The 26,882-nt window shown below is 36.9% G+C and overlaps 4 protein-coding genes across 8 annotated transcripts; 2 read left to right on the forward strand and 2 right to left on the reverse strand.

Annotated features, from left to right (window-relative positions):
* Nucleotides 1-1,921: 1,921 nt before the first annotated feature.
* On the reverse strand, nucleotides 1,922-7,003 carry LOC137722737 (uncharacterized). Of its 3 annotated transcripts, none has more exons than XM_068461813.2 (11): nucleotides 6,598-7,003; nucleotides 5,562-5,725; nucleotides 4,290-4,968; nucleotides 4,061-4,145; nucleotides 3,826-3,913; nucleotides 3,436-3,620; nucleotides 3,141-3,273; nucleotides 2,900-3,036; nucleotides 2,711-2,785; nucleotides 2,384-2,491; nucleotides 1,922-2,291 (listed from the first exon to the last, which is right to left on the reverse strand). In XM_068461813.2, exons 2-11 carry the CDS (start codon nucleotides 5,704-5,706, stop codon nucleotides 2,199-2,201), a joined length of 1,728 nt encoding a protein of 575 aa, XP_068317914.2. In that variant the 5' UTR covers nucleotides 5,707-5,725; nucleotides 6,598-7,003; the 3' UTR covers nucleotides 1,922-2,198. The 3 variants fall into 3 exon arrangements, with proteins under 3 accessions (XP_068317914.2, XP_068317915.2, XP_088549101.1); XM_068461814.2 differs by having other exon boundaries at nucleotides 5,562-5,907; nucleotides 6,598-6,943; XM_088692975.1 differs by lacking the exon at nucleotides 6,598-7,003 and adding an exon at nucleotides 6,048-6,075.
* A 4,018-nt stretch (nucleotides 7,004-11,021) lies between these two features.
* LOC137723117 (Ppx-GppA phosphatase) lies at nucleotides 11,022-14,595 on the reverse strand. 2 transcript variants are annotated; one of them, XM_068462286.2, is made up of 8 exons: nucleotides 13,279-14,595; nucleotides 12,906-13,073; nucleotides 12,769-12,810; nucleotides 12,605-12,685; nucleotides 12,393-12,512; nucleotides 11,749-11,853; nucleotides 11,502-11,654; nucleotides 11,022-11,379 (listed from the first exon to the last, which is right to left on the reverse strand). In XM_068462286.2, the coding sequence occupies exons 1-7, from the start codon at nucleotides 14,401-14,403 to the stop codon at nucleotides 11,604-11,606; spliced, it is 1,692 nt and encodes a 563-aa protein (XP_068318387.2). In that variant the 5' UTR covers nucleotides 14,404-14,595; the 3' UTR covers nucleotides 11,022-11,379; nucleotides 11,502-11,603. The 2 variants fall into 2 exon arrangements, with proteins under 2 accessions (XP_068318387.2, XP_088549102.1); XM_088692976.1 differs by lacking the exon at nucleotides 11,022-11,379 and having other exon boundaries at nucleotides 11,433-11,654; nucleotides 12,404-12,512.
* A 524-nt stretch (nucleotides 14,596-15,119) lies between these two features.
* Nucleotides 15,120-19,451, forward strand: LOC137722585 (calmodulin-binding protein 60 B). 2 transcript variants are annotated; one of them, XM_088692978.1, is made up of 9 exons: nucleotides 15,120-15,355; nucleotides 16,123-16,229; nucleotides 16,324-16,390; nucleotides 16,962-17,014; nucleotides 17,149-17,642; nucleotides 17,750-17,910; nucleotides 18,006-18,206; nucleotides 18,353-18,524; nucleotides 18,737-19,451. In XM_088692978.1, the coding sequence occupies exons 2-9, from the start codon at nucleotides 16,165-16,167 to the stop codon at nucleotides 19,192-19,194; spliced, it is 1,671 nt and encodes a 556-aa protein (XP_088549104.1). In that variant the 5' UTR covers nucleotides 15,120-15,355; nucleotides 16,123-16,164; the 3' UTR covers nucleotides 19,195-19,451. The 2 variants fall into 2 exon arrangements, with proteins under 2 accessions (XP_088549104.1, XP_088549103.1); XM_088692977.1 differs by lacking the exon at nucleotides 15,120-15,355 and having other exon boundaries at nucleotides 15,825-16,229.
* Nucleotides 19,452-20,625: 1,174 nt separating this feature from the next.
* LOC137722586 (uncharacterized) lies at nucleotides 20,626-22,529 on the forward strand. Its single transcript, XM_068461627.2, has 5 exons — nucleotides 20,626-21,020; nucleotides 21,158-21,242; nucleotides 21,348-21,418; nucleotides 21,545-21,601; nucleotides 22,120-22,529. The coding sequence occupies exons 1-5, from the start codon at nucleotides 20,910-20,912 to the stop codon at nucleotides 22,285-22,287; spliced, it is 492 nt and encodes a 163-aa protein (XP_068317728.2). The 5' UTR covers nucleotides 20,626-20,909; the 3' UTR covers nucleotides 22,288-22,529.
* Nucleotides 22,530-26,882: the final 4,353 nt, after the last annotated feature.

The following is a 26,882-nucleotide window of genomic DNA, read 5'->3' on the forward strand; positions in this document are numbered from 1 at the left end:
CCGGCAACCAGCAGTTGCATATGAACGGTATCGAATCTCCTCCATTGATATTCTCTCTCTCTCTCTCTCTCCTGTTCTGGAAAGATTTCTCTTTGAACGTTTTCGCGATGGAGAGGGAGAGAGTTTAGAGACTCCGAGACATGTTAATTATGTGCATTATTAGGATTTATTTTTGCCTTTTTACATATTAAATGGTGGTTAAGAAGTGATTAGTTGGTGTTCTTTGTTGGGTGGAAGACAGAGAGGAGAGAGAGACACCAAGAATTTCGGGTTGGATTTTTGTTGGCCGAAGGTTGGTTTTGTACACAGTTCTGAGTGCCATGTCAACCTAAGTAAATTTAGATAGTTGAAGGTTATTACTGTCCTGCCCCGGGAGTGTAATATGTATTTGTTATATTAAACAAGATCAGTGATACAAATAGTTTACACACCCCACTTCCTTCACATTAAACTCCCAATCGGTTGAAAAATCGTTGCTTTGTTTTGAATTGTTAATGAGAAATTCATTGGTCCGGCCAGCGTTACCACGCGGTCGCACAATGAGAAGAACAATTTAGATGGACTGAGTAGACCTTTACGGTAGTAATCCGGTCTAATAATGTCACAGACTCACATGTTAATCTCATTTTTTACCATCAAAATGTCCTTGGTCCATCTAAAATTCTAAATCTATCTCCACAATGACAGAAACGCTCAAATATGAGATGACATCATCATATAGGCGAGGGAAACCAAAATACATAGGATGGTCTCAACTATGTGTGTGGCCGAATGGGTGATGTAATCCACTTGACGGACCCAAAAATTTCTCGTTGTTAGGAGGGTATGCAGTGTGCACAAGAAAAGTGATTTTCGGGCGCCTTTTTTCTCACCTTGCATCTGCGTTTATTTTCGATTTTTAAATTAAATAAATCAAAAGATAATATAAAAACATAAATACGAGAGTGCAGAATAAGAAAAGGTAAAAAAATCATGTGCTCGTATCCTTGTGCACAACTGAACAGGAGATGGACCCAAGGGCGCCGGGGGCCGTTTTCGATTTTTAATTTTCTGGTTGAAGGCAAAGCAACGAGTCTCTTACCATATTACATAGTAAGACCATTTTGCAAGTTTTCAAAAAAAAAAAAAAAAAAAGGTAAGACCATTTGCAATGGTTTGGGATAAAGCTTAAAATTCAAGGAAAACTAATGAAAATGGTTTGAAAATTTTGAGTTTTAACGATAAGGACAAAATAAAGGGTAAAATGAATAATACAATGATTGACTTTTTAGTATAAAAATTTGGTTTTTCGTTAAAGTAAACAGTACCAGGAGTTTTTCATTAAAGTTTCCTAAAATTTAAGCTTTAAACACCCCCCCCTCCCCACCCTCCAATTATTTTTAATCATAGCACTAAAATAAGCTTTGGGAAAAAAAAATATTTGGGTTAGATTTCTCCCAAGAATAAAGTCTAGCTTAATTCGTTCTGAATCAACCAATGCACGTAGGCTGCGCGACTGAAGCCCCACGGCCCAAACAAACTCGCCACATGCCACACGGAAGCATGGCTGGGCCCATAAGCTTCCACTACATAATAGAGCTAACGACTCTTTGGCTAATCAACGGCTCATAACATGACTAATGGTTGATCCAACAATAATATTTTAAACTATTTTTTATTTTTATTTATAATTTAACGACTATAATCAAATGAGATCAAATTTAACAGTAAAAAAATTATTTGACAGCCCAAATACATATCTAACAGATAAAACAATTAAAAACATTATTTAACTCAATTTCACCCGAAAAACTCTATAAATACCTAAGTTGCATGATTCTCCATTATTTATCCGAATTTAAACATTTTTAGATTAAAATGTTCATAAAATAAATTTGAATAGTCCACATAAATTTATTTTTTCAAAAGTTACCAAAAAAAATCATACTAAAAATATTCTTTAATAATCTCGGCTAAAATTTTAACCATAACCATTAGAAGACAAAAGTTGTTTATGAGTTATGGCTAAAATTTTTAGGCTTTGTCCCAAGCTATGCCACATGGACCAAGGGAGATTAAATTTTGAAAACTAGGCAAATGCAGAAATATTTAGAAATCTAGACCATCATCTTGGTTAAACACCGTCCTTTTTTAACCAAATGGAAAAATTTACAGGTGTTTACATCCTAATCCAACGGCAAAGGGAAAATGCGACGTGGCTAACTAAGTTGCTGCTGCTCTTCCTTTGTCTCAGCTTCTGATGACTGCTTTCGACTCCCCTTTTTGGTCTTCTTATTATCCATGTGGGAAACCTGTATATTAACCCAACACATTCAATGGTTCAATGAAGAAATGTTCATGCACGATGACAATTCATCGGAAAAGTTTTAGTATCTGTACTTACGATGCAGGATTTCCACTCGAGTTTTTCCCCCTCGGCAGTCTGGGAATGATTCCGAACATGGCGAAATATGTGAACTAGAACAGCTGCATCGATAGCTGCATACTCTAGCTGCACAAGAATATGCCTCAAGTTTATTTGAACTACACAATTGGATGTCGAACTCAAACATCACGTCATGTCAGATCCTAAAACTTTAACCGTAGTTGAGAAATCTAAAGGGCGACCACAAGCCAACAAGGCTCCCCGCTTTGCGAGGGTTAGGGAGAAATCAATTTCATAAGTCATTGGAGTGGAAAGAAACGTGAAATGTATATGTATAAAAACTACCTGATTGGGCGTCAAAGGTCGTTGCTCCCAATTGCTATTCCTTCTTGTCTTATTCAAACCAACTCCCAGTATTTTCTGATGCAGTACACAAAGTAAATTTGCATTGTATGAGCATTAGAATGCAAATAGATAGAACGACAGAGACATAAAGAAAAGATTGTTGTGTGTTCAATTCTGTGCTTCTGGTACCTTTGCAAGCCCAGAGAGACCACCGCGAGCTTCTTTGAAAACATTCTGGACATCCAGTAACATCTCATAGTGTTTGAAACACTCTAACTCTCCATACGAATGAGCCAACTGCTTCATATCACATTGAAAATTATAGCCTACAAGGAGCATAATTCACAGGCATGTTTAATTTCCAGTTTATTTCATTTATGTACATCGTCAGGAGGCTCTATTTCATCCACTGTATTACAATTTCTCATACCGAGTTTCAAAATCCTAGGAGATTGCAGAATGCGAGTTACGCAATCATCCAGGATGTCAGGAACGTCATTGAATAACTTGATCAAGTCTAAGATGAAAACCATTTTTTCAGATGCGATTTGCATGATGGAAACCTGAAACATGGAGAAAACACTTCAACAAAACAAAGATTTGTAAACGGAAGGAAACTTGTTAGCTGACTATGAGAGTATCATTCAGAGTGAACATGTATTTGGAAACGTAGGGAAAAAACAACTGAAGTCTAACAAAGAATGAAATTCAATATGCCTTATTACCTTGCTTGGTTTGCTGCCTTTTACATAGTTCGGTTTCCATTCGCAATCAAGACCCACAACTTTGCATCCCTCAAAGTGAGAGGTTGCATCGCGCAAGGCATCAACTTCATCAACCCAAACAACACCTTCTACTACCAACTCATTGAGATGCAAATAATGATTTTCAAGAAGGCTTGCCTCAGGAACTATATAAAAAAGATAAACAAGTTATATTAAATGTACAACTTCGAGTTGCTATCTTCATACGTTGTCTTTAAATAGTAGAAAAAGGAAAACTACTAGTTGTGCTAAAGAACAAACTTAGATTGCCAAGATTGACAGCTTCACTGCATTAACTCCAGAAAAATAATTTCATAACGATAAGCGAGGTTTAATTAACGTTTGTTATACCTTTTCCATTTAAGAAACCTTCAAGCGAGTATCGGTCGCATAGCTCATCAACCTTCTCTGAGTAACCAGCTTCCATTGCTAAGTAAACCTTCAAAAGTAACAAGAAAAAAAATTTAGCAATACCAAAAGAGTACAATTAACTTAATATGAAAAGAATGCAACCAAGCATACATTCAGACATACATGCATACATATATGCATTTTAGAAATGCAATCTATTCCAAAAGCTACGTACCAAATATTCAAGAAGCTGTCTATTACTCTTTGTCCTTGCTTCTGCAACTTCCCAGCAACCTTTTTCTGCTAGTTTCTTTATAGTGCTGAAAGTATATGATTAACTCTTATTATTTTAAATAGCAAGAAAAGGTATTCAAGACTAACAAATAGAATGATTGAAGGGAAAGTAAGTGGAAAAAAGAAATAAATTTGACAACCAGGCATAAATATGAATATAAAAAAATTACCTCTCTTTATACTTGTGGTAAACATCGGGAAATTCATGTCGGAGATTGTTTTTTTGTATAATGTCATAAGCATTTTTTAGCATGTTCCTGCCAAAGTACTCCTGGACAAGAATACATAACATTGGCTTTCCCATGAATGTTGCCCATTTATCTGCTGCTTTCAACTGTCTGCTTTCTATCATACGATGGAGAAACGATTGGCCAGTCTGGTGGATAGAGAAGTGCTCTAATAAAGTAACCGCAGCCATATATGATTGAGACTCTATCAGTCCAAATATATATTGCTCAACAAACTCTTTTGCATTGTCAAATCTGCAATTATTCTTTGCATTTAGGCACATTACTTTATCAATGTTTGCCAACTGAACATCATAAACTTCAAGTATCTTCTCAACTATCCTCTCATCATGGTTGACAGAGCCCCCAACAATATCGAGAAACAACTGAGCAGCGAGGTCCTTTGCTTCCATAGAGTCCCCCGAGCATGTTTCCAATTTTAGGAAACGGCGAAGACTAGATATAATCAAATGACTGAACCCTTCACAGTATAAATCAAATATAGGCAAGACATAGAGGCACTGAATAAAAAAAGTAGCTGGTCCAGGTTGGGGATCATTGCGTAGTACTAGATGAACCTGTTCTTGAAGAACTCGGAACTTCTTAGTTGCCTTAAATGTGCCTATTACATGTAGAAAAGAAACATTACTTCCACAGTACATGCAGAAAAGCTGAGAAAACAAGATCTTATATTCAAACTCAGTTCAATTTGCAACCAAAAAAAACAAGTAGCATAGCATACGAGTAAACTTCTACAGGATTGGACTACAGCATATTGGTATAAATTCATCCTGGATCTCTAATGGTAATCGAAACACACAACAGAAGTATGCCTCACTCGTGAGGGCTAAATGCCTTTCAAGTTATTTGGAAAGGCAGACAGAGTAGATGGTACGAGTGAACAGTTGGTTCTATCAATACTAAGACAGGTTTTATCTTGCCTCTGTAAGGAAATGCCTTGGGGCATAAGCTTTGTTAAACAGCTAGATGACTGAATAAATGTCAATTTTAAAACACGCATCATGATTTTGAACTAAAACGGTTTAATACACTACATGAAGGATTAATTTGGGGAAAATTAATGATTGAGTAATTGACCACAGTGTGGTACACCACTAACACAAAAGGCACAACAAGCTAGGATCAAATTCCTCATCACAACATAATCATGCTTAAAGACAGTGAAATTAATGATCGAGAGCAAAATACCCTTACCATGGAAATAGCACTCTTTCAAGAGGTATATGAATACCAACGGAGTAATATGCTTCAGGTCAGAAAAAGCATGCTTGCAAATAGTTGATGTCTGATTAACTTTGCCTTGCTTGTTATGTATGTCAACTCTTTCCTCCAAGCTCATGCCTGATGGTCCTCAGAAACTGAACCAAAATTAATTTGAACTAGTAAGTGAATTACTGAACACGTATCATTTTCGACGCTGCTACAATTCAATAGATACAATCTAGCATCTGAGATCCAACAACTTCCTCCCTTAGTCGAGTACGGATCATTCAATTGCAAGTAACAAATCCAATGCTACCGAATGAGGCAGTACTCGAACCTTGCGATGAAGTAGCAGTTGGATAGTCAGTAATCGAACCCAGTTAAGAAATAACAGTCTGCACTCTATCAACTATGCAGTTTAATTCAATCTCTTTGCAATAAAGCATGCACATTTACAAGTAAGGAAGGGCATCTTACATATTAGACCTATCACTTCTCACACCAAGGATCAGGAACAATAACAGTAAAACATACATTCATACATGAGGCATAAATAATCGAAGAAAACGCCAAATATCTCTTCGAAAAACACTCGAAATTAGTCAGATAAACAGCAATTAAATTGAACAACATCAACAAAGAATTACAACAAAGTGCATCTGAGCTAGCATTAAGCATCCACCACCACCAACAACAACAACCAAGTCTTATCCTACCAAGTGGTGCCAGCTGCATGAACCCTAGAATGCTACTGCGCTCGGTTTTGCGCTAAACATACATGCGTTATATTTTGTAAAAACCACACAAATCATGAACATAAACATTAAGCATTGACCATATACGGGCAGGAAAAAAACCCAAAAAAAAAACTCTGTTTCCTTGCATAAAAGAGATACAAACTAATTTAATCAGCTCAAATGTTTAGTTTTCTAACAACAAAAGAACAAAAAACAAAAATTTAAACTCGGAATTTTCTTATGCTTTGTTCAATTTTCCCAGCAACCAAACAGTGCCGGGAGAAACTTACCGGTTTTTCAATCTCTCTGCAAACTCTGCCGCGGAGATTCCTCGTTTTTCCTCCCAAAATGTAAATAAATAAATAAATAAAAAGGTGAAATATTTAAAAGAAAATTAAAAATCAGAAGGAACTGATACAGTACGGGGTGGCCCCACCGGATTTATTCTCCGAAAACGGATCTTTTCTCTCTCTAAAAGGCGGGTGAGCTGCTGGCGGCGGATGCTAAAATGCACCGGCGGGTTCGGTGGGCACTGCTCTCCTTGGCAGGGAACGAAACGAGATCAGAACCAAGGGCATTTTAGACTTTTGGGATTGTTACAAATTGTTTTTGACGGGGTTGCATGAGAGGTCACGTAGTCGCGTCGGACTAGATCCTCGCTTATTTTATAAAGTGGGGGTTGGAATTGACTCAAATAAACTTCAACTATTGGCAAACTAGATATATAATAGAATAATCCTTTGCTACGAGTAAGAATTCATATTCAAAATTTGTTGCGTTGAATTTTTAGAACTTGTGATTATGACTGATACACATATCGTAAATTACTTTGTAAATGTTATCTTTTAAAAAAAAAAATAATTAAAATTAAGATTGTCTAGTTAATCAACTGTCTTAAATCGATAGATGGTTTGTAATGCTTTTACCAAATATGTTCATATGTTTTATACAATTTGATAACTAAACGACCTTAGTTTAATTGATTTTTTGCAGAGATGAGAAAGTCATTTATAAAATGAATGGTTTTAATCATAAACATGAAATTCAGTGAAACAACAGCAAATAGTTTTGAATAAGAACTCCTACACATAAGTAGCCAAGTGATATTCAACATAAAATCCAAGAAAATAAAACATTGGTTGGTTAGAATATTATAGAGGTGTGATATCCACACATTCTTTTTAACTTCTCACACATCCCTTATTGATTTCTGTTATTTGATCTTCTTCAATTCATTCGATCCGACGGTCAAAAATTTAGAGGATGTGTGAGAAGTAAAAAGGGGTGTGTGGATAGCACACCCCATATTATAACATAGACAATTCGATATCACGATATTGGTTCTTAAGACGCCAAATAATTACTTTTACGTATATATTAAAACACAATTACAAGTGTTTAGAATTTGGAATCTTTTGCAGATAGTGGATTGCTCTAATGGTATAATCTTTCTTTTCAGTTCACTACATTGTGAGAGAAGTTACAAGTTAGTATTGTTTATCGTTTGTACTTAGAAAGAACTTTGAATCTTCTATTCACTAAAATATTGATAACTGTTATTAGTACTTCAAAATTTTATTCTACACTTCTCACAAGTGTATTTTTCTTTTTAATTATAGAAAGTTTGAAGTGCAAAAGGACATTTTTTTAATTACCAATAACAATTCCCAAAATATTTTGTGAGTTCAAGTTTGACTCACATGAAAGTAAAGACACGTATTTGTATTGTCTTTGATACTAAATAGTACCTTCTTTAGGTTGGTTTAATCAACACAATCATTGAAGTATCTCTGTAAAATGATTTATGAATTCCCAAGAAAACAATTGCTAACTCTCACACGATCAACTAGAGTTGTTGATTAGTGTAACGGAACTTTAACATAACATGATGTACTGATATAACCTTATTCATTACTCAAATGAATGTATACTTTTTACGGTATGACTTTAATTAGGCCTTTAGTGATGATTCTGAAAATTCAATTTTACAAATCATAACGATGCATTTGTAGTCTACCAAATACTAATAAAATGAGCTAATGAAAACTATATAATTTAAATCCAACGGAGGCGGAGAGATTCTCAATTTTTTTTATTTCAATCTAAAAAATCAAATTGACTTTTCTATAAAAATAAAAAATCAATTGACAACCCATTTTTGACCTTTTCGGCCCCGAGACCTCTGAGGGCATATGCTGACACGTATCGTAATGAGGGCACAAGCGTTAAAGAGTTGTTGGACCATACTTCACAAGTTGACAGGTCATGTACAGTGTTCACGTACGAATGCATTTTACATGACCTGTCACTTTGTACATGTCGATTTCATTTTAGTGGCAGATTCTCTGCCCTCTTATTTCGTGTGTCCTTCTATAGTTTTCTGTTTATGTGATGATAGTTAAGTCACGTTAATATTTTATATTATTATTATTTTTTATCTTATTATCTCTATAAAAAAAATATAAAATACTTACGTAGCTTAACCGTGACCACACAAAACAAAAGGGCACGAGAAGTGGGAAAGCAGAGAATCTGCCTCCTTCCATTTTACCATATTTACATCCGTTGTTGTGCACAAGTCCGGTTTCTCTTGTGAGGATTTTAGAGATTCATGAATCTTGTTCGTTCATAGGTTAAAAATTATTTTAAATATTTTTATTTAAAAATAAATATAAATAATATTTAACAAAAACTAACCGCATAATATACGATGAATGAACACGATTTACGAATTTCTAAGATCCTTACCAAAAGGATCCGAATATGATCTTGTTGGGTTGTACCCTACCTTAGTCACTATCCACATATATACGTTAATTTCAATACAAAATGAATAAGAGCTCGTTTAAAGTGTTTTTTAACTGACTAAAAGTGTTTTAAATAAAATTGTTTTTGAGTTTTAAAAGCGCTTGAAATGTTTCTTATGTGCTTTTAGAATTCACTTGCATTTTATATTAAGAATTCATTTCAAAAAGACTTTCATAAAAAATATTCTTAGTTATTTTAAAAGTACTTCTGTCACTTAATAATGATATTCTTTTCACTTGTAAGGGAGAGATCTTATATTCGATTTTCGCCAAAGGCAAATTCGAACCACATTATTGATAGCCCATTGTAAAGTTAAGTCCAACCCCTTTCTTTTAATGTAGATAATATCTTTTGTCCAAAAAAAAAAAAAAAAGCACTTCCAAACCAGTTCATAAAATTTTAGTTTTTATTTTTAATCTGGGAAAAGATAAAAGGCACTAGGAATATATATGCTAAGGATTTCATGTATAGTGATGAACCCTACTACTTCCTACTTCCTGCTACTCAATCTGCATTGTATATTGTTTCATGATTGGAGATTAGAAAACAAAAGTGCCACCATAACCTAAGGACAAGGACGCAAATGGATGGATTATAATCCGATCGAATACCTTCAACTTAGGTGGGATTGGAGAGAGAATATAACATACACAAGAGAAAAACTTGTCTATCACTGGTTTTAAGATTTCGTCTGGTTCGGAGCTCAATTATTAAAAGTCTATGGATAGAACAACACTTACTCCTCCACGTCACTAGATGTATGTAATATTTTTTTACGTGTTAGGTTTAAATGATGTTAGACATGACTCGTTGAGTTCAACACATAGATAATCTGTTTTGATACCATATTAGATTGCAAACATTCATTCTAAAATCAATTGATAATAAGAGAGATTTAAATTATTAGGCGATACTTCCATTTTCAAATGTGAAATTTACAATTTTAACGAAAAAGTATCCCGAATTGAAACTCTTGAAGTCCCACATTATGTCATGGACTCAGCTTGAAAGGTACCTAATGTCTAGATGTCTCCTATTGCGTCCTCACCCAATTCATGGATTATTGTCACAAATTGGGTTGGAACTTGGGTGGGATGGGCATGTTCCTATTAATTTCACCCACTATGGTTTGCTATTCACTTCCCTATTTAATGACGTTCGGCCTTTGGAACAACACAAAGGACCTTAAAAAGAACAATGCTTAATTACTTAAAGATGAGCAGAAACTCTTACTCAAAAATTTTCATGTTCGAAATTTCGAATTACATGATCATAACCATTCATATTATGAATCACACTGTAAAAATTATCTCTGTAAAAAATGATTAAAACTAAGATCGTTTAATTAATCTATTTTAGCAAATATATAGACGGTTTGTTGACTAAATGACCTTAATTTTAATTGATTTTTCGAAGAGAGAATCTTTATAGAGTGATTTATAATATGAACGGTTCTAATTATAAAAACGGAATTCTATAAATTGACAACGAACAATTTTGAGTAGAAACTCCTACTCCTTCTTTGAGTAGCCAAATATTATTCCCTTTAAAATGTCGGACATTGCCCATCAGTGACCCTACTTAGTACTCGATGCCCATGATAAATCATATTATGGGGGATCCCATGCACTAGTTTATTATGGTAGCATCACGTCCCAACAATACAATGACATGTAAAAAAAAACTAATACATATTTTTGTATTATTGGCACAGGATGTTATTGTGGTGACGTATTCGTGCTATACAAGTTAGTCTCCAACACAAGGGCATGTGAGACCAAAATATAAGAGAGTCCCACTCTTGTGTGTGACACTAGGTGGATGGATGGGGTCATAGCCGGACTCAAGAATTTCTCCACCGAGACGGCTAAATGCATAAATTTTAGTCTTAGAAACAGATATCATATATTTAAGCCAGCTTTAGATCTCTGATATGGTTCCCGATTCCAAATCCCCAACATATATCACATCTGAATGACCTCCAGAACTACAACATCAGAAAGATTCACTCAAAAATTTTCATCACACTGTTGTGCTTGAGGAAACAACAGAAAGCCAAAACTGACTCATGACTCATGAGATTGCTTAATGAGTTAGTAGGTAACTTGGTTGACACCAAATTTCAGTTGAACGACACCAAACTGAGTCTGCATCGACACCAAATTTCAGCCCACGAGCTATGTGGCAAATTGGCGATGGTTCATAAGAGCAATCCTTCCGCTTGGGCAACATAACTGTCCTTCCTCCCTCCATGGCTTGAATGCCTGTACATTCCCTCAATCAAAAACTGTGGTTTACTACCGGATCACTAAAATTCTACAGCATAAACTGTTCATATCACTAATCAAGTTTAAATCTCAATTGCAAAAGGATTAAGAGGTTTTACGGTTTAGAGACAGCATGGCCCTTGTGTAGGCTGAACTATGGATTATATGGATCTAAAGACAGCATGGTTCTTGATCTAATGCATATATCTTTCTCTCTCAGATCATCCTGAAGCACTTGAAGGAGCGACAATGAACAGTTCTTTGTGGAAGACCTGAAGACAACAAAATAAGTCCATATCATTAATTTGATGACAATGCAGTTCCATAAGAAATTTTTAAATATAAATGGAAGATTAAGAAAATTACCATTTTAAAGTGTGCTAGCTCCTGCCTTAGTTCATCTCCAATATCCTCAGCTAAACTCCGTACTATGTCAGGTGGAGAATTTTGATCTTTTACGCCACTGCATGTCTGGAAAAACCGCAAGATCAATGCTACAGTTAGCCAGACTCCAGAAATAATTGGTTTTGTTAAACCAGCATCAAGGTTTAAGCTAGTCAATAATCTATGATCGATGAAAATCTCTATCACATTTTCCAGCTTCTCCGCACATTCTGTTTTACAAGGAAAATTACAAAGCCAATGAAAAGCTTACAGACTGAGCAAGCGGATGTGATAGTTAGAACGCATTGATATCTTGATGTCCCTACCATTACAATATTCACACCAGTCTAATTGTCTTCTTAAATCAATATTGCGCTTCATACCATCAATTGAAAGAATCCAATAACGGCACCTAATGTTTTATTTTCTCCCTTGGCCACAAGAAGTTGAAGCAGATACAAATATGGGTATATTTATTTGCAAGAGTAAACACAAATACTACTTCTATGTTTATAGAACAGGATATGCTCCAGGCATGTTGTTTTATAACGAAATTCCACAAATGCAAAGAAGAAGAACCCTACTTTATGAGAAAAAGTTCAACTGAAAACCAGAGAGGAGAATACCAGTCTAAAACCTTCGTGAAAATGTGAAAATTCCAGTTGCTGGAAATCTATGCGTTGATGTTGTTGGAGTGCAACAGAAGTACGGATAATTGCACACAGAAATTTGAATTTCTTTTTTCCCTGATGACAAATTAGAAGTATCCACAAATAAACATAATGGCACAAACAATTAAAGTTCCCGCAATATTTTATATATTTAGATAAGATGATACCTCCTCTGGCAACTCCTTGAAGGAAACATGATCAACGTTTGGTAATTTCTTCCGGTGGTGTTTTGCAAGTAGTGCTATCAGCTGCAGATTCACCAATTGGTCATCACTATACAGAATACAGAGTATGCACCATGACATAGCACACAAATAAACACTTGACATACCTTGACCTCTTCGGTACTATAACCATGAAGATGATCGCCATTCTACACAAGCGATGTAGCTCATCAAGATTATATAATAGCAAATAAAACTTTCTCAATGCGTATTGATTGAATTATTAATTGGAGAACAGTATTACCATGATAATAGAATAAGAATGCTTATGGTAACCCTTTTTCCCGACGGAAATCCCAATGTTGTGAAGCAAGCATGCAGCTTCAAGATATTCAAGATCCTTGTCATCTAGGGAGACAGCAACTTGATTGTTAGTAAGGTCGTCACATTTTCTCAAACCTTCAAAAATTTCCTGCAAAAACATCAACTCAAAAGTCAAAACACTGGATATTGCAATACAATTCATCTCCAACTACATTCGAATGATCTCTACAATACGAAAAAAATAACTGAGTTCTACATTCAACTGATCTCTATTATCCAGAACCAGCTTCTGCTTATCTCACAAGCACTTTAGAAAGGAATAAAAAACAAGTAATTCAATTCACTTTGATTACCTTAGCAATACCAGCACATTGTGCAGCAGTTTGCATCCTCTTCTTGCCATTAAACCTCATAGCAAGCCTCGCAATCGAAGACCATTTTCGATTGGCATTCAAATCATAACCCTCATTACCCTTAGCCAAACTCTCTGCAATAACACCTTCTGCTAATGCATACCCAGAAACCTCCATCTCCTCGATTCCAATCATCTCAAATATCTCCTCCAAAAGCACTGCCCCAGCAACCATAAACTCCGACCGCCTTTCAAAGAACTTCTCCCTCCTAATCCTCTCCGCCTCTCCTCCGCTGCACAAACTCCCCACAACACCCTTCACCTCTCCTCTACTCAACTTCCAGTCCCTCTTTCCATCCCCAAAAGAAACCAAATTGCCTACCTGCAGCATATTGCTCATATTGGCATACCCGAAACGGACCGCCTTTTCAACGGCCTTGATCGTACCGGAAGATCCCACAACCACATCAAAGCCGCAAGATTGAATCTTTTCAACCAGCCCAAATTCCTGAATCACCGACCTGATATGCTGCCTCATAATTTCAGCATTCCCTTCACTGGCCCCAAACTTTTGGGTCAAATTCACATGCCCCAGCTTCAACGAAGCCCCAAAAACGACATTTCCTTCCTTCCCAATCACGAACTCAGTAGACCCACCTCCGATATCCACACCCAGCACCGATTTCTCATATATCGGTAGAAACTGCAGCATACCCAGATAAACCAGCCGAGCTTCCTCCTCACCCGGCAGCACATCAACCTCCAAACCCACCTCCTCCCTCACGCGTTCCAAGAACTCGGCTTTGTTCACGGCTTCGCGCACGGCGGAGGTGGCGACGCAACGGACGTTGGTTTTTTCGATTTTGTAGGATTTCAGGATTTTCTGAAACTTTTTTAGGGATTCGAAAGCAAGGAGGTGGGAATGATGGGAGAGGACAAAAGGGGTTGGGTTTGATGATGATGTGGTGTCGCGGCCGAGAACCACCGGCTCTTTAAATTGATCGACGGTGAAGAATTTGCCGTCTGGGTATGCTCGGACTATGAGCAGCTTGAAGGAGTTGGTCCCCATGTCAATGGCTGCCAAGAGGGTCGAAAGGGTTGGTGCGTACGGCGTAGGAGACGCCATTGCTGTTGGTAGCAATTGGTATCTGGGTTTTTGATTTGGTGGGAAAATTCGCACTGGTACGAATCGAGAAAAGCTTCTTCCTTTTTTTAATTTGGTTGCAAAATCCCTTTTTTTAAAGCTATTTATGTCGATTTGGGATTTTTAAGGCATCTACGTGATGTGTTTTGTGCATGAATTTAGTGGGATATGATTTTCTTATTTTCTTCAGTATCCTTTTTTTTTTTGAGTTTTGGCTAACAACATTGATTAATTTTGATAATTAAATGATAAACCCTATACTAATCTTCGTCGTATTTGATTTCTTTTTTTGACAAACAATAACGATATTCATCTAATTATGACAAGATAAATTTAAAAACAAGTGCAGATGGTACAATCACATTGTTCTAACTAACTTAATTAAACTCATATTTGTTGTTATATTTGACGAACTTAATTATAAATTTGATTCTTCAAGTATTAAATCAGTGTAACATTTTGTGATTAGGAGCTTAAACATGTAGATTAAAATATGGTTGGTCAAAATTGATGCTTTGATTGCATCAGAACTCAGAACACTAGATAAAAAAATCTTCCTGGGTCCGGGGACGACTTGGGGAATCGCAAGTCTCCAGCTCCACCTCCATAGAGGTTCCTAGAATTTTCCCGGAAAATTGGATTCCCAGAAAATTTCGCAGAACCTGCATTATGCAATCTCCACCAACTACAAGTCAATCAAGTGAACAAACTTTCAAGTTTCAAGTTCAACGGTCTCTTACTTGGACAAAGATTTTTCTCCTCTTTTTTTCCCCGTTTAAACGTTTAAGATTTCATCTTTGTAGCGAGAAAGAAGAAAAAAATTTGTGGAACGAGGAGAGAGAACCCCTTTATATTCACAATACAAGTCAACCCTTTACAGGTGGACAGCTAAGATCGTGACACACTAAATTTAGTGGAAGCTGCAGGCCTGCAGGTAATTATATTTTCAAGTTATTAGATATGGTTTTGAGAAGTCAGTCAAATATATTTGAATAACGTAGCGTATTGACATGTTATTAGATCAGTGTAATTCTTGCCACTGGGTTTTGCATGGAAATTGAAATTTAAGTTCAGGTCAAATTTCAGAGAAATGGGAACGCGTATTCATGGAAAAATTTGTATTTCTGCATCTTCTAGCACCCTTCATATCATCTACAGTTCACACGCTTTGTTCTTAATTTGTTTAGTCTCTATCCACGTGGTCTCTCTCTCTCTCTCTCTCTCTCTCTCTCTCTTAATCCAGTCACACACAACAAACATAGCGCTCTCACTCTCTGTCCCGTATCTCTTGGAATATACTGTGTATTTTTCAGTACTTTTCAATCATGACGCGTCCGATTAGTTATCCATCTGAAATTCCAACGCCTGAAAATCTTGAAAATATGTGTTCTTTTCTGCTTTTCATAAAAAGTGAGACAAAAAAACTACAGACAGTCATCGTTCAATCCTATAAAAGCTAATGCAACGTTGTTATAATCTAAAAGTATTAATAACTTAATCCAAATTTTGGGATTTTGTTAGTTTAAAGCATGAGCTAATCGTAGCTTGACTTTCAAGGTATAGCGTGTCTGTCTTTAGTACTACGAACCTTCCTTGTACCTTCTGTCTTCGATAGGTGAATCCAAGATTTTGTATTTAAAGGACCACTGAGCAGTTTGTTGATTCCTTGCGTTTAATTCGAAATCTTACGTGCTTTTTTAGAAACTAAACCCAACTTGCTGCTAGCTGCTGTTTTCGGGCGTGATGAACTTCAACAGGCACTTTCGTGGCGAGGGTGACGAATCGAAAAGGAGACCTACTTTTGCCAAGTAGGTAGTTCAGTTTTGAGTATAAGTTTAGTGCTTTTCCGGTTGATTGAGTTGGTTTTTTCGACTTTAGGGTTTTATGATGTTTGTTGTGCAGTGTTGTTAGGGATGCGATGAGGGATGCCAGACTGAATGGCGAGTTGGAGCGCTTCTTTCGAAGAATAGTAAGTTCGAATCTCCGTTCTTGTCCATACGAATGAATCTAAGCTTAAGCTTGAGACTTAAGAAATCTTTATAGTGATAGTTTTTGTGTGTTACGCAGCAATATAGAAGTTAAGGGTTAATGCTAGGATAACTAAATTTGGAGATAAAGTTTTGAAAATTAAAGAATATGGAAGTTGATAATTCGTTTATTATGTAAACATTGATAAGCGTGCTTATTCCTATTGGTGACACATCATTTAGTTTGTACTCAGAAGTTAAATATTGAACCGTTTGCAGTAATCATGGTTACCATGTTTTATTAGGCTTACTGTGCTTTGTTTTCGGAAGTTTATTGCCTTCGATTAGGACGACGGTTTAAGTAACTGCTGCAAAAAAGCTAGGATTGACTGTTAGGTTAGGTTTTTTCATTAGCCCTCTTGTAATAGAAAACAAAAACATATGTTTGACCGTTTAAACGAGGTTTTTGCCATTTAGAACTTATGCAGGAGCATATGTTACGCAAATTTGTTCGAAATCTTTTTTTTGTGAGGTCTCTTGAGTTCATTGTTCATGTATCTTTGTCGTATATAGGTGCGAGATGAGTTGGAGGGCCATATTCTTCCCTTCTTCATGGCATCTCCAAGGTTAGCTTTTAGTCACCAAAGCTTCCAATTACTGATATATTCCGATGAACACGCAGCGTATCGATGCTACATTCATACTGCACAAATTGTTTCTTGTAAGATTCATATTGGATTTGTTGTTAATTTTGTCACAGGCCCTCAAACGAAAGTGGGAGTACATCTGGAGGAAGCGGCTTGCAGTTGCGTTTTATCAACAAGCTGCCAACTACCATATTCACAGGCAGTAGAGTGGAAGCAGAGAACCGCGAGCCTCTTCAAATTGAACTGGTTGATGCCAGTACTGGTGCTATAGTCCATTCCGGTCCCCTATCTTCACTAAAGGTTGAACTTTTTGTGCTGAATGGTGAGTTTGGGTCAGATGATCAAGACGATTGGACCGAAAAAGAACTCAACACATACATTGTGCGCGAAAGGGAAGGCAAAAGGCCATTGGTGACGGGTGACAGACATGTTACACTGAAAGAGGGAGTTGGTTCTCTCGGTGATGTCATGTTTACCGACAACTCAAGCTGGATAAGATGCCGAAAGTTCAGACTAGCAGCTCGAGTTGTTGCCAAAGCTCGGAGTGAAGTTCGGATTAGGGAAGCTACAAGTGAACCGTTTGTGGTTAAAGATCACCGCGGAGAATGTAAGTTTATAAAGACAATCCTTAACTCACTAATCTTGATCTTTCCTAAATTGTGAACTGTTTTGGCATTGAACTAAATGGAACTGACATAGAAAATGATGATTCAGTGTATAAGAAACACCACCCCCCACACCCAAAGGACGAAATATGGCGCCTGGAAAAGATATCAAAAGACGGTGCCCTTCATAAGAGACTCCACGAGAATGGAATCAGCACCGTGGAGGACTTCCTGCAGTCGTACATGAAAGATGCATCCTCGCTACGAAATGTAAGAAAATCATTTCGTCTGCCAAGTTGGGTGCCTAGAGTAGTTTATACCCGTAGTTTAATATGTATGTCTAATTTTCTGCTGCGGAAATGTAGGTTTTGCGTGGGATCTCGAACAAGATATGGGAAAGAATCGTACAGCATGCTATGGCCTGTAAGTTGGATGATCATAAGTTCTATGCCTACCACAGAGCTGAGCAGGACGAAAGTCTCCTGTTCAATTCCATCCACGGGCTTGAAGGGGCAATACTCAATGGCCAGTTCTGTTCTTTGGATGAACTCGACGCGCATCAGAAGGTACGCGTATTCTTGATCTTCCTTCATTTGTCAGTTGCTTGGTTCCGAAGACAAAGAGTTGATGCGTGACTGATAGATTAAATCATCAAAATTTAAAATATTCATTAGTGCTAAGAAAATGATGAGCTCCCCAATCCTGTTTGCAGATGCTGGTGGAAGCTTTGAAGCAGCAGGCTTATCGAAATGTAAGAGATTTGGAGCCCGTTGATGCTTCGACTATGTTTGGCCTTTCGAAGCCTTTGCCAGTTCTACAAGCTGATTCATTCACTTGTCCAAACCCTGACCTGCGGCAAAGTGAATTTCAGTTAACACATCAAGGTAAAATGTTACGTTATGTAAATGGTATTATATGATGAAGAATGTAACATCCCACATCGGAAACCAGATAAGATAAAATCCAGACGCAGGGACAATATCGTTGTTGATTAGTATTGTCTGTTGGTCGTCTCTTTGAAATCTTAACATTATAGCATGTTTTGCCTTACTATTGTGCTTTTCCAAGTAACTAAAAACCAAGTATTTTTTCACAGATGAACTCCCGAAACAACTAGGTTCCAACCATGCATCAACTTCAACCTCATGTCCCTACCAAGCAGAAGGTAGCAGCAATCAGCTAATGGTTTCTGTGGAACAACCTAGCCAGCCAATACAACTCCGAAGCAGCAGCTTTTCGATGGAGGATCTTAACTACATTATGTGCAACGGAGAAAGCAGTTGGTCGCCTCTCGGTGGTTTTGAGGCGCCAATTGTCCCAACTGGACTTTTAGGCACAGAAAACCCTTTCCAATTTCAAGCAGCAACTTGTTCCCCTACAAACCCAACATGGGGACAAGCAGGCGGCTTCTGCTTCGGTAGCGCAGGGACTAGACGGAAACCCAGGGCAAGCTGGCGCAAGCTTCGTGCCGCCATTAAGGGGTCGGTTTCGGTTAGGAGGGATGTGGCTGCTAAAAGAATGGCAAGGCGTCCTCCTGTGTATCTGAACTACTAGAAGACATGCAGTTTCATCTTCTCTGGTTTAGTTTGTTAATTACTATTTGCTAGCTGGATAATCAAGGCAAGTACCTAGAAGTAAAAGGGGTAAAAATCTTCTCCTAGTCCTGGATGTGTTAAGCTTAGGGCTCGTTTGACAAGTGCTTTTAAACGACTGAAAACACTTTTTAAAAAAATATTTTTGGATTTTAAAAGCACTTGAAGTGCCTCCTGCAAGAAGTATATAACTAGTGCACTTCAAGTGTTTTTTCATAATTAACTTGCATTTTTACTAAAGATTAGTTTAAAAACATTTTCCCTAAAAGCGATTTCAATTGTCTAAAAGCACTTTTCAAACAAGTCATAAGTAATTCACTGGTTTTACTTTCCTGCAGTTGGTTGATCATATTGTACATGTTACTTTCCTGCAGTTAATAATTGATCATATTGTACATGTTACTTTCCTGCAGTTAATTGATCATATTGATCATATTGTACATGTTACTTTCCTGCAGTTAATTGATCATATTGTACATATATTGTACTTAGTATCGAAATGAAAATTTGGCTTCTGAAAAGAAATACAGTATAAAAATTACTACTTCTATGTATCTTACTTAGTTGTTACTTTGATGGTTGCAACGCCACGTGGTGCATGCTAGTTTGTTAAAGTAAGCGGGACGACACTAATTCAAGAGTGCATTTTTGCTCACCATCATTTATATGGTGTATGTTCACCATCCTATTTATCAACATTAGATAAGTTTGAATTTTAAGATTTGTGCTTATCCACTACACAAATTTTAAAATTTAAACTCATCTAATGATGATAAATAGAATAGTAAGCATATATCATATTAAATGGTAATAAGCAAAAATGTTTTCCTAATTCAAGATGCCAACTATGTAAATGCAGAAGTAAGGCGCAAAAGCAAACAGACATTAATAAACCGAGCTACAGCGCCACGTGGTGCACAATGTCAATAGCTTATTATAGAATCAATGTAAGTGGATTTTAGATGCTAGCACAAGTAGATGCCCAAGAGAAATGTAAAAGCAAACAGACAATAAGTGAATCAGACTAACGACGTCACGTGATGTGCAAATAGTCTGTTGAACGAGAAATTTTTCATTGCGACAGGAATACAAATGGTATATTACGTGTTTTAATATGAATGGTAGAAAATTTTATTTTTCAAATTATTAATTTTTTAACACACATATCTCACTATTTACATATTAACACGTGATGTACTCTTCCGTCTACCGATTACCGAAAAATCTAAGAATTAATCGTATCTTTATTTGTTATGCGTTTTTATTAAAAAAGCCCAATGGCAGAGGGCCGTAATTCAACTTAACTTCAGGCCCTTATGAATATTCCAAAAGAAAATATCTAGCCACCTGGCAAACGGAGCCAGTTTGCAGGTACGGAAAGAAATTCTCGAACGTTCCCCGCCGTATCTGTAACCAAGATATTTTGTCCGTCTCCAAACAAAAGTCGCCACTAAAAAAAACCGAGAGAAACGCAGAGAGCCTCCTCTTCTTCTTCCTCTCTCCGAAAGGCTCTCACACACACACACACACACACAATTCTCCTTTTGCCGCCATGGTCTGAGAGAGAAGCTTGCTGTTCTCGAAGCTCCTTCGCAGGCTCTGTTTTTTTTTTTTTTTTGAATTTTACTTTCTATTTTTCGATTTTTGATTATTTATTGTTGTTGGGTTTGTGGAGCGATGGATAAGGAAGGAGGATCCAACGGCGGATCTTCCTACTACGCCGTCCTTGGGATTCGCAGGGACGCCTCCTTCTCTGATATCCGCGCCGCCTATCGCAAGCTCGCTCTGGTAATTCCCCCTCCTCAAAATGCATCGTTCTCTGTTTTCTGCAAATCCATACGACGTCGTTTCTCTTTATTAGAAAAGCTGAATTTTTGTGAAATCATGGTAATTTTATGAATTTTTTGGTTTTTTTTAATTTGAAGAAATGGCATCCGGATAGGGCGCGAAACCAGACGGCGGCGGGAGAAGCCAACCGGCGGTTTCAGCAAATCCAAGAGGCCTACTCCGGTAACTTTGCCACTTTTCGTTCGTAACGACGTCGTTAGTTAAAAGCCTAGTAACCTTTGAATTGCTCTTTTTTCGCGCTAACGATGCCGTTTTGGTTGTCCGCAGTTCTCTCAGATCAGACGAAGCGATCAATGTACGACGCCGGGTTCTACGACCCCCTTGAAGAGGAAGACCAGGTGCGTTAAAAATATTTCACCGTACGGAATGCGCGGTAAAAAGAAAAGAAAAGAAAAAGAAAAAAATTACGTCACTTTTTTTTGGTTTCCTTTTATGTCCCTGAATTTATGTGAATTTGTTGGCAGGAATTTTGCGATTTCATGGACGAAATGCTGTCCATGATGAACAATGTGAAAGACGAGGTAAGGATAATGTTGTAATTTTAGGAATAAACTATCCTTTACGCATTTGTCAAGGGGTATTATGGTAATGTCAGTTGATTGAAAACAAAAATTTCGGGGTGTTTAATTACAATTTTGATGCAAGTGGCTCTCAAAGATGATCATTTGTATATGTTTTTAAAATTGTTAGAATGTGTTTTTTGAAAAAATGTTTTTGGATTTTAAAAGTACTGTAAGTGTTTTTTTTAGAAGAAGCAATAGTTATGTACGTATTTCAGGAAATACTTTTTAAGTAATATTTCAAGATTTATTTTTATTTTTATTAAAGATTTATTTTGAAAATATTTTTATTAAAAACGCTTTCAGTCATTTTAAAAATACATCCAAACAAGTTATACCTAGGGGTGGTGGAGTGATGAAGAGGGGTGTGTTGTCCTTGCACCATTGCTTGAATTCGAATTCCGTCAACTCGTTAATCTAATATTTAATTTAACAAATCAATCATCTGACAAAAAAAATTACGATTTTGATTATTTTAGGGGAACATTTTCGAAGATCTCCAGGGGATGTTCAACGATATGGTCGGTGGATATGGGATGATGGGATTCGACTTCAGCAACATGAATCCAACGGCGAACAAGAAGCAACGTGTCGGCTCTTCGAGAGGTAACGCTAGCACAGCCAAGCGCAGCACGTCTCGCTGCTAGCGCGATGTACCCGATCATGTGAAGTAACGTGTTGTTTAAAATATCTCACCCAATTGTATTTTATTTTAATTTTCGTTTTCAATCTGGACTTGAATTTGAACATTTTTTATTCCTTAATTTCCCAGATTAAGATGTGATTGGGGGTGATTTGATTAGGCTGGTGTAGGTTAAATCCAGTTTGTTGGTGGTGACGTGTTTGTTTGTTGGTGCTCTTAGTAATAATTTTTATTTGCTTTTGTTTCTTTTGTTGGTCTCTTTTTCTAATTTAATTTATTGTTTATGCATTTTGATGCGGATCAAATTTTATCGATTACTCTTCTTCTGACAATCTACAATTTGATACGCACTAAATAATGCGATGATTTTAGACGTTTACAATTGTCAAAGCCCTTATGGCCATTTCATTTTCATCAAGGAGGTAATCTACAAAAGAATGACAAGTAATTTTTTTCGTGCGGCATTTTGGACTCATGGTTGTCCAATCACACGCACAATGCGATGTCATACGCACAACATACATTGTATGACCATACGCATAAGGGGCTTTACTACTACGTTTGCCTCTTTGGTCTTGTTATGTTGTGTTTGGAATTCGATACAGACGTCTGGGCATAAGGCTATCGCAAAGATTGACATCAAGACCTTACATCCATGTGAAAAATGACTTGTCAACTTGCATGTTAGGTCATTTTTTCTTTAAGGGGAAACAATTGGTGGCAAGTTACAATTATCTATTATTTTCGGGGTTCGGGAAGACTTACAAAGACATTTCAGCCTTTTCCTAGCCACAAGTATAGCTTCCACACCAGCAGCTGGTTTCGAACCTGAGACCTCTAGTTTTTAGGTCAAAGGATCCATCATTTACCACTAAGGCACCAGCTTGTGGTTTTCTATGTCAGGTCATTTGAAATAGATTGATAATTAAACAAGCTACTGTTCATAAAAAAAAACATAAGGGAAATAAATTTGCTTACAAGAGCCAAGTGTATACAACGTCATTCCCTTGCATCCGTACATAATAGTTGGTCGCGTGAGGATAGGGATTGGACGTGTGAGTGATGGACACATAGGTCAACATTGTGCAAGGATAGGGATTGGACATGCGAGGAGAGTGACGGACACATAGGGCAAGATTGTGTTGCATTTAAATTCTAGGGTAAAGTACAAAAAACTACCTCAACTATTAGTGTCATGACACTTTCATACCTCATCTTTTAAAATTGACAATGTCATACCTCATCTTACGAATTTGTGCCAATTTCAGACATCCGTCAGTTTTTCTGTTACTTTTTCTATTAAATATTGACGTGGCCAGAAACGGGACCCATTTTTTATTAAAAAATAATTAAATAATTAAATATTAAAAAAATTAAAAAAATAACCAAAAAAAACAATAAACAATAAACCAAAAAAAACCCATCAACCCGTGTCCCCCCTCCCCAAAAAGCCAGATCCCCTTCTCTGAGTCCCCAACCCAACCCTCTCTCTCCTCTCTCTCTCGTCTCTCTCTCTTTTCTCTCCTTGCAACCTGCATCCCTAAAATCCCAAAACCCAGAAACCATTCCCACCCGAGTCATCACCGCCGGCGAGCTCTCAATCCTCTAAGCCGACGATGGCCGATTAACCCCAGACCCTTCCCTGCCACTCCCGCTGGCGTCATAGCTCTCCTTCTAGCACCACAGGTGCTTCTGGTTCCCCCATTTCAAATACCACAACAAGTTGAAATTGTGCAGAGGTTTCGCCCTCTTATAACCCATCACCATGGACTTCACCTCCACTCTCTCCTCCTCATCCGACCCGCCTATATAAACAATTTATCGGAAACTCAGACCAAAGAGAGCGACTCTCAGATCATAACTCTCTCTCTGTTTCTCGCGCCTCCTCTGATTTTCTCTAAAAATATCAGAATTTTCTGGGAAAAACGAAGAGTTTTTCTATTGGGATTATTGTTGTTGTTATTGTTTTGTTTTTCTCTCGCAAATCGCCGGAGGGGCAGACTTCGAGGGCAAGGAGGAGAAGGGAATGTTGTTGTGGAGGTTGTGGCTAGAGTTAGGGTTTGGGGGCGATTGGGGGTCATGGATGTCATCACTAGAGTCGACGACAGAGGTAGGGTTGTCGTCGGTGGGATCAGAGAAGAAGGTTGGGGGGACGGGTGGGAAGGATTTCTGGGTTTTGTGATTTTAGGGATGCAGGTTGCAAGGAGAGAAAATAAAGAGAGAGGCGAGAGAGAGAGATAGAGAGAAAAAGATGGGAGAGAGAAAGGGTTGGGTGGGAGATAACTCAGATAAGGGGATTTGGGTTTTTGGGGAAAAGGGACACGGGTTGATGGGTTTTTTGTTTTCTTTTTTTGTTTTTTATTTTATTTTTTAATTTTTTAATAAAAAATGGTTCCCATCTCTGCCCATGTCAGCATTTAACAGAAAAACTGACGGAGGTCTGACATTGGCACAAATTCGTAAGATGAGGTATGACATTGTCAATTTTAAAAGATAAGGTATGAAAGTGTCATGACATAAATAGTTGAGGTAGTTTTTTGTACTTTACTCTAAATTCTATCATTCAACAAGGTATCTTTACTTTTAGACGAAATTCTAGGGATTTTATTTGTCTAAAAGACTAAAATTCCAAGTCCCACAGTAGTTAGGCAGATTAAGATCCTCTCCGGATCTTATATTCTGAAGCTCATAGATTCAGCAATTTGGATCATTCAATTTAAATCATGCGGTTTCCATTAGCCTATTCCACTAGCCAACCACACACACAATCTCTTTCTCCAACACCCATCTCTGTCTCTTGAACGGTTCAATCCAATAGCGGTATTTGTTTGGAACAAGTGTGGTGTTGTTGTGAGGTTGCATTTGGTTCTATGAAAACCATATAAATGGAATCATCTGGTGGGGTGGTTGTATTTTGGTGTGTTTGGATTCGAGATAGAGGTGGGACAAACACTGGATTTCAATCAACAATTCTCTTAATTTTGGCAAAGTTGCTTTACTTGGACCCCCCCTTCCAATCCCCAACTCGTGTCTTACATTCGTTATCATGTCCCTATTTGCACCAACCTCAAATGTTATGATCCTATTAGACTCTACAAAATCTAGTGGTGCTAGATTCACTCGTGATATTTTCCTCCAATTATAATTGAGTGATTTTAGGTTTGACGAGTTCGAGAGCAATCGTTATGGCTGACATATTTTATTACTTGTCCTATATCTCATTTCTTTTTTGTTGATACAAACAATACTGGGGAAAAGAGAAATCGACCTAGAATTCAGATGCATGAGTAATACTGTTTAACTATTTGAGTTACAAGCTCTTTGCAAATCTTCACCTTTTCTTAGAATCGGAATGAGTTGATATCAAGAGTGAGCATAAATCAACCAGTAAAATTTCATCAAGAACAGAAAGACATTTAAAAAAAAAAAAATCAAATGATAAAAAATTTAGAAGGAAATCTTGTGCGAGGCCATTGTGAAGAAGTATATTTATTAGGCTCATAATTTCATAAGAGTGGTTTTGTGTACAGTTAAATTTCGTTTCTAAACGCTCATATTTCTTTGAAGAACAAGCACAACAATATCATTAAAAAAATTATAACTAGAGCTTCAATCCATGTAGTCTGAAAGCTATCACAATAAATCTGAAAGCTTGAGTAGAGTTTTGGAGAAGCACGACACAGTGAAATTAAAAAAAAAGAAAATTCCTGAAAATTTTGAGTTTTAATGATAAGGACAAAATAAAGGGTAAAGTAAATAGTACCAGTATTGACCTTTTAGTGTAAAAATATAATTTTTCGTTAAAATAAATAGTACCGTTGGCTTTTCGATAAAACTCCCATTAAAAAAAAGCACAATATAGTGAAATTTAACAATAGCGAAGTTTATCAATCGTTTAATTACCGCACTGTTTACTTTATAATCCTATGGGCTTCTTTAGGGCCTTCTTTTTTACTGGGCATGTTGGCGGGACCGATAAACTTCGGTTTAGAGAAGCCCATGAAGTCTATTTTTCTTCCTATTAAGAAAAAAAGAAGTGATTTTTATTATTTTTAAAATATTAAATCTTTTTTCCTATAAAACAATTCTGACCTTATAAGAAATTTCAAGGAAAGTCAAACACCTCAGTTTGTCATACTCATTTTGGGTTTCTAAAATTATCTTCAATAATTAATTTTTTTCTATATACTTTGGATTACATTTTGCTGTCACGTAAATTTAGTGAGCGCATACATTTTTGCATTATATTACTGTCATTGTTTTACTCATACTTGTCGCAGCGTATGTACATTTGAAATAAGTTTAAGGGAATCATAAAAGACATGTGCAGCCGTTTATCAATAACTCAAAAGTCACTAAAACTTTCATGACGAACAAGAACCGATCAACTTGACTTTACACCTATAAATCAGTTCGTATCACTGGCCAATCAACCAGCATCATCAATCCGACTGATTCACATTAACGAGAAATTTTTCATTGTGATCGGTATATAGGATGATACATCACGTGTCATTATACAAATGGTGAGATATGTGTGTTAAAAAGTTAATAACTTAAAAAATAATTTTTTTTACAACTTATATAAAAACACGTGGT

This window comes from Pyrus communis, chromosome 4, assembly GCF_041283825.1.
Source record: "Pyrus communis isolate YQ-2024b chromosome 4, ASM4128382v1, whole genome shotgun sequence".
NCBI lineage: Eukaryota > Viridiplantae > Streptophyta > Magnoliopsida > Rosales > Rosaceae > Pyrus > Pyrus communis.

Bases quoted from the DNA above. Each gene is read 5' to 3' on its own strand.
- LOC137722737 (XM_068461813.2), bottom strand. From the start codon at position 5,706: ATGAGCTTGGAGGAAAGAGTTGACATACATAACAAGCAAGGCAAAGTT. The intron at 3,037-3,140 runs GTATGAGAAATT...TGCTCCTTGTAG, and splicing joins TCCTAGGATTTTGAAACTCG to GCTATAATTTTCAATGTGAT. The intron at 2,292-2,383 runs GTAAGTACAGAT...GTTAATATACAG, and splicing joins TCGAGTGGAAATCCTGCATC to GTTTCCCACATGGATAATAA.
- LOC137723117 (XM_068462286.2), bottom strand. From the start codon at position 14,403: ATGGCGTCTCCTACGCCGTACGCACCAACCCTTTCGACCCTCTTGGCA. The intron at 13,074-13,278 runs GTAATCAAAGTG...ATGTTTTTGCAG, and splicing joins AATGTGCTGGTATTGCTAAG to GAAATTTTTGAAGGTTTGAG. The intron at 12,686-12,768 runs GTATGTCAAGTG...GTGAATCTGCAG, and splicing joins ATAGTACCGAAGAGGTCAAG to CTGATAGCACTACTTGCAAA.
- LOC137722585 (XM_088692978.1), top strand. From the start codon at position 16,165: ATGAACTTCAACAGGCACTTTCGTGGCGAGGGTGACGAATCGAAAAGG. The intron at 16,391-16,961 runs GTAAGTTCGAAT...TGTCGTATATAG, and splicing joins AGCGCTTCTTTCGAAGAATA to GTGCGAGATGAGTTGGAGGG. The intron at 17,911-18,005 runs GTAAGAAAATCA...GCGGAAATGTAG, and splicing joins ATGCATCCTCGCTACGAAAT to GTTTTGCGTGGGATCTCGAA.
- LOC137722586 (XM_068461627.2), top strand. From the start codon at position 20,910: ATGGATAAGGAAGGAGGATCCAACGGCGGATCTTCCTACTACGCCGTC. The intron at 21,021-21,157 runs GTAATTCCCCCT...TTTAATTTGAAG, and splicing joins CCTATCGCAAGCTCGCTCTG to AAATGGCATCCGGATAGGGC. The intron at 21,243-21,347 runs GTAACTTTGCCA...GGTTGTCCGCAG, and splicing joins AATCCAAGAGGCCTACTCCG to TTCTCTCAGATCAGACGAAG.